Source organism: Taudactylus pleione, unplaced genomic scaffold (assembly GCF_031769625.1).
Source record: "Taudactylus pleione unplaced genomic scaffold, aTauple2 ptg000602l, whole genome shotgun sequence".
In the NCBI taxonomy this organism is placed as follows: domain Eukaryota; kingdom Metazoa; phylum Chordata; class Amphibia; order Anura; family Myobatrachidae; genus Taudactylus; species Taudactylus pleione.
In genome coordinates this window covers 7,028,279-7,041,483 of record NW_028285004.1, presented here as the reverse complement: position 1 = coordinate 7,041,483, position 13,205 = coordinate 7,028,279, and the positions used below count along the sequence as shown (strand labels likewise).

Genomic DNA, 13,205 nt, shown 5'->3' with positions numbered 1-13,205 from the left:
CAAGACTTCCGCAATTCGCCCTGGCATGCTGTCAATTAAGTTCTGGGCCACATACTGACTGATGGCCACCCATTCTTGCCTAATCAATGCTTGGAGTTTGTCAGAATTTGTGGGTTTTTGTTTGTCCGCTCGTCTCTTGAGGATTGACCACAAGTTCTCAATGGGATTAAGATCTGGGGTGTTTCCTGGCCATGGACTCAAAATTTAGATGTTTTGTTCCCCGAGCCACTTAGTTATCACTTTTGCCTTATTGCAAGGTGCTCTATCATGCTGGAAAAGGCATTGTTCATCACCAAACTGTTCTTGGATGGTTGGGAGAAGTTGCTCTTGGAGGATGTTTTGGTACCATTCTTTATTAATGGCTGTGTTATTAGGCAAAATTCTGAGTGATCCCACTCCCTTGGCTGATAAGCATCCCCACACATGAATGGTCTGAGGTTGCTTTACTGTTGGCATGACACAGGGCAAAGACTTTTGGAGGATGGCCTGGTGTCAAGAAGGGCAGCAAAGAAGCCACTTCACTCCAGGAAAAACATCAGGGACAGACTGATATTCCTCAAACAGTACAGGTATTGGACTACTGAGGACTGGGGTAAAGTTATTTTATCTGATGAATCCAGATTATTTAGGGCATCTGGAAAAACGCTTGTCTAGGGAAGGAAAGGAAAAGTGCTACCGTCAGTCCTGTGTCATGCCATCAGTAAAGCATCCTGAGACCATTTACGTGAGGGGTTGCTTCTCAGCCAAGGGAGTGGGTTCACTACCAATTTTGCCTAAGAACACAGCCGTGAATAAAGAATGGTACCAAAACATCCTCCAAGAGCAATTTCTCCCAAACATCCAAGAACAGTTTGGTAATGAACAATGCCTTTTCCAGCACGATGGAGCACCTTCCATAAGGCAAAAGTGATAACTAAGTGGCTCGGGGAACAAAACATCAAAATGTTGGGTCCATGGCCAGGAAAATCCCCAGACCTTAATCCCATTGAGAACTTGTGGTCAATCCTCAAGAGGCGGGTGGACAAACAAAAACCCACAAATTCTGACAAACTCCAAGCATCGATTAGGCAAGAATGGGTGGCCATCAGTCAGTATGTGGCCCAGAAGTTGATTGACAGCATGCCAGGGCGAATTGCAGAGGTCTTGAAAAAGAAGGGTCAACACTGCAACTATTGACTCTTTGTATACAATGTAATTGTCAATAAAAGCCTTTGACACTTATGAAATGCTTGTAATTTTACTTCAGTATACCATAGTAACATTTGACAAAAAGGTCTAAAAACACTGAAGCAGCAAACATTGTGAAAATCAATACTTGTGACATTCTCAAAACTTTTGTCCATGGCTATAGCTATAATATGTAGTTACATTTGATTCTGTATTGTTTTGCTGCATATATGTCATACCTTTTGTTCCTTATTTTGTCACAATTAACAAACAGAGACAATTACGTTACCTCGAAACACCACCATGGATCCATTCTGCAGAGTAGTCATTCCATCTGCTGGTTTCCCAATACACAAATTCTTCTCTGGGTCTAAAAGAGTTACAGAATTACCATTTACTCAATTCCTCTCACTTTGTTTTGCTAAACTGATTTTCCCTGCCACGTGTTTAATATATTTTTCTGTTTTTATTTTATGAATTTGAATATTTTTGATAAAGGTTGGATATCTCATGTACTCTGTAGTCCCCTCCCAATGGGGCAGATGTACTAACCTCTGGAAAGTGATAAATTGGAGTGTGATAAACTACCAACCAATCAGCTCCTAATGCAGCTTAGTGACTAGACGATATGATTAACAATTGAACGATAACTGTATTGTTCAATCGTTCATTATATTGTCCAGTGGATATGCCTTCAACGACCAGCGATGCGCGCTGTCACTGGTAGTTTACGAAGTCGCTCATCGCCCGAACTTGCTGTCCAACCTGACGATATGTGCAGGTTCGGGGATGAGGGAAGGTGCGGCACTAAACAACATATTGTTCAGTATGTGTGCTCAATGTCCTTAAGGACATTGAGCACACCACTGTGGGGGACACATTACCCTATATTGCTCATGGAGCGAATTGTGTAGTGGATATGCGCCTTAACTGTTATATTTCAAACACAGCCTGCAACATGACAGTTAGGAACTGAGTGGCTGGTAGTTTAACACTTTCTAATTTATCACTTTCCAGAGCTTAGTACATCTCCCCCTTTAGTCCTTGAAATGCTTTATTACTTTAGCAGACAGAGCCTTATATATCAACAATTTTTATCTTTCACAACAAGTGATAAAACTCATTGTGTATGATAATGGTGCTCCAGCCAATCAGCTCCCAACTATCATCTGTTTAAAAAATGACAGTTGGGAGCTCATTGGCTGGAGCACCATTTATCATACACAATGAGTTTTAAAACACGTAAGATAAAACTCGTTGAATAATGATGCCCTGAACTAGGAAATGTAAGAGAAATGTACCATTATTGGATCATGTAAATAACACATAATCAGTTATGATTTTTAAATCACATAAATCTTGGAGAATGTTTCTCTAATTACTATTATTATCCTTTGTGCTTCCTCATAGTAGAAATATAAACATGTACTTAAACCTATCATTTAACATTCTTTTAGGGAACTGGAAAAAATAGAGGAAAATATTTAAACTACCTGTCAAGAAATATATGAATAAAACACACAAATCCCTTAGCATTATTATGTTAAACACTTTGATCCATCATGTAAATATATGTCTACCCATGGTGAGCTTTTTTTTAAAAAAAAAAATAAAAAAATCCAACCTGCCCTTATCTGAGTAAGCATGGCCATTTCTATACACCTAATATAGAGGATTTGTGCACTGACACTACCCTTATCTGAGTAAGCAAGGCTATTTCTATACACCTAATATAGAGGATTTGTGCACTGACACTACCCTTATCTGAGTAAGCATGGCTATTTCTATACACCTAATATACAGTATTTGTGCACTGACACTGCCCTTATCTGAGTAAGCATGGCTATTTCTATACACCTAATATAGAGGATTTGTGCACTGACACTACCCTTATCTGAGTAAGCATGGCTATTTCTATACACCTAATATAGAGGATTTGTGCACTGACACTACCCTTATCTGAGTAAGCATGGCTATTTCTATACACCTAATATAGAGGATTTGTGCACTGACACTACCCTTATCTGAGTAAGCATGGCTATTTCTATACACCTAATATAGAGGATTTGTGCACTGACACTACCCTTATCTGAGTAAGCATGGCTATTTCTATACACCTAATATACAGTATTTGTGCACTGACACTACCCTTATCTGAGTAAGCATGGCTATTTCTATACACCTAATATAGAGGATTTGTGCACTGACACTACCCTTATCTGAGTAAGCATGACTATTTCTATACACCTAATATACAGTATTTGTGTACTGACACTACCCTTATCTGAGTAAGCATGGCCATTTCTATACACCTAATATAGAGGATTTGTGCACTGACACTACCCTTATCTGAGTAAGCATGGCTATTTCTATACACCTAATATACAGTATTTGTGCACTGACACTACCCTTATGTGAGTAAGCATGGCTATTTCTATACACCTAATATACAGTATTTGTGTACTGACACTGCCCTTATCTGAGTAAGCATGGCCATTTCTATACACCTAATATAGAGTATTTGTGCACTGACACTACCCTTATGTGAGTAAGCATGACTATTTCTATATACCTAATATACAGTATTTGTGTACTGACACTGCCCTTATCTGAGTAAGCATGGCTATTTCTATACACCTAATATAGAGGATTTGTGCACTGACACTACCCTTATCTGAGTAAGCATGGCTATTTCTATACACCTAATATACAGTATTTGTGCACTGACACTACCCTTATGTGAGTAAGCATGGCTATTTCTATACACCTAATATAGATAATTTGTGCACTGACACTACCCTTATCTGAGTAAGCATGACTATTTCTATACACCTAATATACAGTATTTGTGTACTGACACTGCCCTTATCTGAGTAAGCATGGCCATTTCTATACACCTAATATAGAGTATTTGTGCACTGACACTACCCTTATGTGAGTAAGCATGACTATTTCTATACACCTAATATACAGTATTTGTGTACTGACACTGCCCTTATCTGAGTAAGCATGGCCATTTCTATACACCTAATATAGAGTATTTGTGCACTGACACTACCCTTATGTGAGTAAGCATGACTATTTCTATATACCTAATATACAGTATTTGTGTACTGACACTGCCCTTATCTGAGTAAGCATGGCTATTTCTATACACCTAATATAGAGGATTTGTGCACTGACACTACCCTTATCTGAGTAAGCATGGCTATTTCTATACACCTAATATACAGTATTTGTGCACTGACACTACCCTTATGTGAGTAAGCATGGCTATTTCTATACACCTAATATAGATAATTTGTGCACTGACACTAAACTTATCTGAGTAAGCATGGCTATTTCTATACACCTAATATAGAGGATTTGTGCACTGACACTACCCTTATCTGAGTAAGCATGGCTATTTCTATACACCTAATATAGAGGATTTGTGCACTGACACTACCCTTATCTGAGTAAGCATGGCTATTTCTATACACCTAATATAGAGGATTTGTGCACTGACACTACCCTTATCTGAGTAAGCATGGCTATTTCTATACACCTAATATAGAGGATTTGTGCACTGACACTACCCTTATGTGAGTAAGCATGACTATTTCTATACACCTAATATACAGTATTTGTGTACTGACACTGCCCTTATCTGAGTAAGCATGGCCATTTCTATACACCTAATATAGAGTATTTGTGCACTGACACTACCCTTATGTGAGTAAGCATGACTATTTCTATATACCTAATATACAGTATTTGTGTACTGACACTGCCCTTATCTGAGTAAGCATGGCTATTTCTATACACCTAATATAGAGGATTTGTGCACTGACACTACCCTTATCTGAGTAAGCATGGCTATTTCTATACACCTAATATACAGTATTTGTGCACTGACACTACCCTTATGTGAGTAAGCATGGCTATTTCTATACACCTAATATAGATAATTTGTGCACTGACACTACCCTTATCTGAGTAAGCATGACTATTTCTATACACCTAATATACAGTATTTGTGTACTGACACTGCCCTTATCTGAGTAAGCATGGCCATTTCTATACACCTAATATAGAGTATTTGTGCACTGACACTACCCTTATGTGAGTAAGCATGACTATTTCTATACACCTAATATACAGTATTTGTGTACTGACACTGCCCTTATCTGAGTAAGCATGGCCATTTCTATACACCTAATATAGAGTATTTGTGCACTGACACTACCCTTATGTGAGTAAGCATGGCTATTTCTATACACCTAATATAGAGTATTTGTGCACTGACACTACCCTTATGTGAGTAAGCATGGCTATTTCTATACACCTAATATACAGTATTTGTGCACTGACACTACCCTTATGTGAGTAGGCATGGCTATTTCTATACACCTAATATAGAGTATTTGTGCACTGACACTACCCTTATGTGAGTAAGCATGGCTATTTCTATACACCTAATATACAGTATTTGTGCACTGACACTGCCCTTATCTGAGTAAGCATGGCTATTTCTATACACCTAATATAGAGGATTTGTGCACTGACACTACCCTTATCTGAGTAAGCATGACTATTTCTATACACCTAATATACAGTATTTGTGTACTGACACTACCCTTATCTGAGTAAGCATGGCTATTTCTATACACCTAATATAGAGGATTTGTGCACTGACACTACCCTTATCTGAGTAAGCATGGCTATTTCTATACACCTAATATACAGTATTTGTGCACTGACACTACCCTTATGTGAGTAAGCATGGCTATTTCTATACACCTAATATAGATAATTTGTGCACTGACACTACCCTTATCTGAGTAAGCATGGCTATTTCTATACACCTAATATAGAGGATTTGTGCACTGACACTACCCTTATCTGAGTAAGCATGGCTATTTCTATACACCTAATATACAGTATTTGTGCACTGACACTACCCTTATCTGAGTAAGCATGGCTATTTCTATACACCTAATATAGAGGATTTGTGCACTGACACTACCCTTATCTGAGTAAGCATGACTATTTCTATACACCTAATATACAGTATTTGTGTACTGACACTACCCTTATCTGAGTAAGCATGGCCATTTCTATACAACTAATATACAGTATTTGTGCACTGACACTACCCTTATCTGAGTAAGCATGGCTATTACTATACACCTAATATACAGTATTTGTGCACTGACACTACACTTATCTGAGTAAGCATGGCAATTTCTATACACCTAATATAGAGTATTTGTGCACTGACACTGCCCTTATCTGAGTAAGCATGGCCATTTCTATACAACTAATATACAGTATTTGTGCACTGACACTACCCTTATCTGAGTAAGCATGGCCATTTCTATACACCTAATATAGAGTATTTGTGCACTGACACTACCCTTATCTGAGTAAGCATGGCCATTTCTATACACCTAATATAGATAATTTGTGCACTGACACTGCCTTTATCTGAGTAAGCATGGCTATTACTATACACCTAATATACAGTATTGGTGCACTGACACTACCCTTATCTGAGTAAGCATGGCTATTTCTATACACCTAATATAGAGGATTTGTGCACTGACACTACCCTTATCTGAGTAAGCATGGCTATTTCTATACACCTAATATACAGTATTTGTGCACTGACACTACCCTTATCTGAGTAAGCATGGCTATTTCTATACACCTAATATAGAGGATTTGTGCACTGACACTACCCTTATCTGAGTAAGCATGACTATTTCTATACACCTAATATACAGTATTTGTGTACTGACACTACCCTTATCTGAGTAAGCATGGCCATTTCTATACAACTAATATACAGTATTTGTGCACTGACACTACCCTTATCTGAGTAAGCATGGCTATTACTATACACCTAATATACAGTATTTGTGCACTGACACACTTATCTGAGTAAGCATGGCAATTTCTATACACCTAATATAGAGTATTTGTGCACTGACACTGCCCTTATCTGAGTAAGCATGGCCATTTCTATACAACTAATATACAGTATTTGTGCACTGACACTACCCTTATCTGAGTAAGCATGGCAATTTCTATACACCTAATATAGAGTATTTGTGCACTGACACTACCCTTATCTGAGTAAGCATGGCCATTTCTATACACCTAATATAGATAATTTGTGCACTGACACTGCCTTTATCTGAGTAAGCATGGCTATTACTATACACCTAATATACAGTATTGGTGCACTGACACTACCCTTATCTGAGTAAGCATGGCTATTTCTATACACCTAATATAGATAATTTGTGCACTGACACTACCCTTATCTGAGTAAGAATGGCCATTTCTAAACACCTAATATAGAGTATTTGTGCACTGACACCATACTTGCCTACTTCTGAAAACTAGTTTCAGGGAGATTATAGGCTGTAGTAAAATCCGCAGCATGGACGCACCAGAGGAGGCATGGCCAGTACCGGCCAAAGGGCGTATCTAGCTTCACTTAAGGGGTATCTATTCCCACTAAGGGGGGCGCCTTCCAGAGGCAGGTGAAAACATGTAAAATGCATAAACTAAAATAAAGCATTGGAATAATAAAAAAGAATACACTTTTCTAAAATATGGTTGAATGTTTATTGTTATAAATTATTTCATAGCTAAAGTAGCACTATTCCAAGACAATGGAGGATGGATAAAGAAGGGACATTAAAGTTAGAAAAAATAAATGCAGATTTGAGAGCAAAGGGTAGGGAGAGGCCTGCTGTGAGAGAGCTCACAATCTAATGGGAAACAGACAGAACTATGGGGACAGTAACAAGGGTGCACCAGTGTAAGTATAGGTGGGAGTATGATATCTATTGTAAAAGGGTGGGCTTTCACTTTAGTGAATGTGAGGGGGGTCAGTGTGAAGCTGTCTGGACTAAGTGGATTCCCTTATCTTGCAAGGTTATGATCTTATTAGACAGCTCTCTTGAATGACAGACAGTCTCTCCTCCCAGTGGGGGCCTGCAGAGTGCAGACTGCCTGTCATTCCAGAGAACTGTCCACAGAGATCGCGACCCTGCAAGATAAGGTAATCCCAACCTTAACTCTCAATCCTTCCATCCACCGGAAACCATCTGCGCAGAGCAAAGCAACAGAAAACAAAGCTGCTTAGTTTACTGTCACTTTGGAAGCTCTGTCACATAATAAACAAAAGTTCCAGAGTCTCTGCTACTTACTTTTACTGTTTTTCTAGGGGATCGGTTTAGAGCCATCAGGGGAAAGACATTGCTGCATCCAGTCACTGCCATGTGACTCCGGGTGGGAAGGCACTGCAGGGAGTCTGTGTGTCTGATTATGATTATGTGCTAGGAAGCCACCGCTGCTCACAACCCCTCGGTGGCCAGCCTCTAGCACTGCAGTGGCAAAGTCACGTTGCTACATCCTCCTCACTCAAGCCCCTTCTCTGCCCCATCCAAACTCGCGCATGCGCAGTCGGATATTCAACTGCACAGTCGGGATGCCGGGAGTTTTTTTTTACTTTCCGGGGTAGCGGGAGCTCCAATCTTAAAACGGGAGGCTCCCGCGGAAATCGGGAGGGTAGGCAAGTGTGACTGACACTCCCCTTATCTGAGTAAGCATGGCTATTTCTATACACCTAATATAGAGTATTTGTGCACTGACACTACCCTTATCTGAGTATGCATGGCCATTTCTATACACCTAATATAGAGTACTTGTGCACTGACACTGCCATTATCTGAGTATATTAGGTGTATAGAAATGGCCATGCTTACTCAGATAAACTCAGATAAGGGTAGTGTCAGTGCACAAATACTGTATATTAGATATACAGAAATGTCCATGCTTACTCAGATAAGGGTAGTGTCAGTGCACAAATACTCTATATCAGGTGTATAGAAATGGCCATGCTTACTCAGATAAGGGAAGTGTCAGTGCACAAATACTCTATATTAGGTTTATAGAAATGGCCATGCTTACTCAGATAAGCGTAGTGTCAGAGCACAAATACTCTATATTAGGTTTATAGAAATGGCCATGCTTACTCAGAAAAGGGTAGTGTCAGTGCACAAATTCTCTATATTAGGTGTATAGAAATGGCTATGCTTAGAGAATTTGTGCACTGACACTACCCTTATCTGAGTAAGCATGGCCATTTCTATACACCTAATATAGAGTTTTTGTGCACTGACACTACCCTTATCAGAGTAAGCATGGCCATTTCTATACACCTAATATAGAGTATTTGTGCACTGACACTTCCCTTATCTGAGTAAGCATGGCCATTTCTATACACCTGATATAGAGTATTTGTGCACTGACACTACCCTTATCTGAGTAAGCATGGACATTTCTATACACCTAATATACAGTATTTGTGCACTGACACTACCCTTATCTGAGTAAGCATGGCTATTTCTATACACCTAATATAGAGGATTTGTGCACTGACACTACCCTTATCTGAGTAAGCATGGCTATTTCTATACACCTAATATACAGTATTTGTGCACTGACACTACCCTTATCTGAGTAAGCATGGCCATTTCTATACACCTGATATAGAGTATTTGTGCACTGACACTGCCCTTACCTGAGTAAGCATGGCTCTTTCTATACACCTAATATACACTATTTGTGCACTGACACTACCCTTATCTGAGTAAGCATGGCTATTTCTATACACCTAATATAGAGGATTTGTGCACTGACACTACCCTTATCTGAGTAAGCATGGCTATTTCTATACACCTAATATACAGTATTTGTGCACTGACACTACCCTTATCTGAGTAAGCATGGCTATTTCTATACACCTAATATAGAGGATTTGTGCACTGACACTGCCCTTATCTGAGTAAGCATGGCTATTTCTGTACACCTAATATAGAGTATTTGTGCACTGACACTACCCTTATCTGAGTAAGCATAGCCATTTCTATACACCTAATACACAGTATTTGTGCACTGACACTACCCTTATCTGAGTAAGCATAGCCATTTCTATACACCTAATACACAGTATTTGTGTACTGACACTACCCTTATCTGAGTAAGCATGTCCATATCTGAGAAAGCATGGCTATTTCTATACACCTAATATAGAGTATTTGTGCACTGACACTATCCTTATCTGAGTAAGCAAGGCCATTTCTATTCACCTAATATACAGTATTTGTGCACGGACTCTGTCCTTATCTGAGTAAGCATGGACATTTCTATACACCTAATATAGAGTATTTGTGCACTCACACTACCCTTATCTGAGTAAGCATGGCCATTTCTATTCACCTAATATACAGTATTTGTGCACGGACACTGTCCTTATCTGAGTAAGCATGGACATTTCTATACACCTAATATAGAGTATTTGTGCACTGACACTACCCTTATCTGAGAAAGAATGGCCATTTCTATACACCTAATATAGAGTATTTGTGCACGGACACTACCCTTATCTGAGTAAGCATGGCCATTTCTATACACCTAATATAGAGTATTTGTGCACTGACACTACCCTTATCTGAGTAAGCATGGCTATTTCTATACACCTAATATAGAGTATTTATGCACTGACACTACCCTTATCTGAGTAAGAATGGCCATTTCTAAACACCTAATATAGAGTATTTGTGCACTGACACCATACTTGCCTACTTCTGAAAACTAGTTTCAGGGAGATTATAGGCTGTAGTAAAATCCGCAGCATGGACGCACCAGAGGAGGCATGGCCAGTACCGGCCAAAGGGCGTATCTAGCTTCACTTAAGGGGTATCTATTCCCACTAAGGGGGGCGCCTTCCAGAGGCAGGTGAAAACATGTAAAATGCATAAACTAAAATAAAGCATTGGAATAATAAAAAAGAATACACTTTTCTAAAATATGGTTGAATGTTTATTGTTATAAATTATTTCATAGCTAAAGTAGCACTATTCCAAGACAATGGAGGATGGATAAAGAAGGGACATTAAAGTTAGAAAAAATAAATGCAGATTTGAGAGCAAAGGGTAGGGAGAGGCCTGCTGTGAGAGAGCTCACAATCTAATGGGAAACAGACAGAACTATGGGGACAGTAACAAGGGTGCACCAGTGTAAGTATAGGTGGGAGTATGATATCTATTGTAAAAGGGTGGGCTTTCACTTTAGTGAATGTGAGGGGGGTCAGTGTGAAGCTGTCTGGACTAAGTGGATTCCCTTATCTTGCAAGGTTATGATCTTATTAGACAGCTCTCTTGAATGACAGACAGTCTCTCCTCCCAGTGGGGGCCTGCAGAGTGCAGACTGCCTGTCATTCCAGAGAACTGTCCACAGAGATCGCGACCCTGCAAGATAAGGTAATCCCAACCTTAACTCTCAATCCTTCCATCCACCGGAAACCATCTGCGCAGAGCAAAGCAACAGAAAACAAAGCTGCTTAGTTTACTGTCACTTTGGAAGCTCTGTCACATAATAAACAAAAGTTCCAGAGTCTCTGCTACTTACTTTTACTGTTTTTCTAGGGGATCGGTTTAGAGCCATCAGGGGAAAGACATTGCTGCATCCAGTCACTGCCATGTGACTCCGGGTGGGAAGGCACTGCAGGGAGTCTGTGTGTCTGATTATGATTATGTGCTAGGAAGCCACCGCTGCTCACAACCCCTCGGTGGCCAGCCTCTAGCACTGCAGTGGCAAAGTCACGTTGCTACATCCTCCTCACTCAAGCCCCTTCTCTGCCCCATCCAAACTCGCGCATGCGCAGTCGGATATTCAACTGCACAGTCGGGATGCCGGGAGTTTTTTTTTACTTTCCGGGGTAGCGGGAGCTCCAATCTTAAAACGGGAGGCTCCCGCGGAAATCGGGAGGGTAGGCAAGTGTGACTGACACTCCCCTTATCTGAGTAAGCATGGCTATTTCTATACACCTAATATAGAGTATTTGTGCACTGACACTACCCTTATCTGAGTATGCATGGCCATTTCTATACACCTAATATAGAGTACTTGTGCACTGACACTGCCATTATCTGAGTATATTAGGTGTATAGAAATGGCCATGCTTACTCAGATAAACTCAGATAAGGGTAGTGTCAGTGCACAAATACTGTATATTAGATATACAGAAATGTCCATGCTTACTCAGATAAGGGTAGTGTCAGTGCACAAATACTCTATATCAGGTGTATAGAAATGGCCATGCTTACTCAGATAAGGGAAGTGTCAGTGCACAAATACTCTATATTAGGTTTATAGAAATGGCCATGCTTACTCAGATAAGCGTAGTGTCAGAGCACAAATACTCTATATTAGGTTTATAGAAATGGCCATGCTTACTCAGAAAAGGGTAGTGTCAGTGCACAAATTCTCTATATTAGGTGTATAGAAATGGCTATGCTTAGAGAATTTGTGCACTGACACTACCCTTATCTGAGTAAGCATGGCCATTTCTATACACCTAATATAGAGTTTTTGTGCACTGACACTACCCTTATCAGAGTAAGCATGGCCATTTCTATACACCTAATATAGAGTATTTGTGCACTGACACTTCCCTTATCTGAGTAAGCATGGCCATTTCTATACACCTGATATAGAGTATTTGTGCACTGACACTACCCTTATCTGAGTAAGCATGGACATTTCTATACACCTAATATACAGTATTTGTGCACTGACACTACCCTTATCTGAGTAAGCATGGCTATTTCTATACACCTAATATAGAGGATTTGTGCACTGACACTACCCTTATCTGAGTAAGCATGGCTATTTCTATACACCTAATATACAGTATTTGTGCACTGACACTACCCTTATCTGAGTAAGCATGGCCATTTCTATACACCTGATATAGAGTATTTGTGCACTGACACTGCCCTTACCTGAGTAAGCATGGCTCTTTCTATACACCTAATATACACTATTTGTGCACTGACACTACCCTTATCTGAGTAAGCATGGCTATTTCTATACACCTAATATAGAGGATTTGTGCACTGACACTACCCTTATCTGAGTAAGCATGGCTATTTCTATACACCTAATATACAGTATTTGTGCACTGACACTACCCT

The 13,205-nt window shown here is 39.6% G+C and overlaps 1 protein-coding gene across 1 annotated transcript in view; it reads right to left on the bottom strand.

The window, feature by feature from the left end:
* Window positions 1-13,205, bottom strand: part of PRG4 (proteoglycan 4) — a 120,110-nt gene that overhangs the window by 18,137 nt on the left and 88,768 nt on the right. The window contains 1 exon segment of the mRNA XM_088453904.1: window positions 1,457-1,537. Coding sequence (XP_088310030.1) covers window positions 1,457-1,537 — 81 coding nt within the window.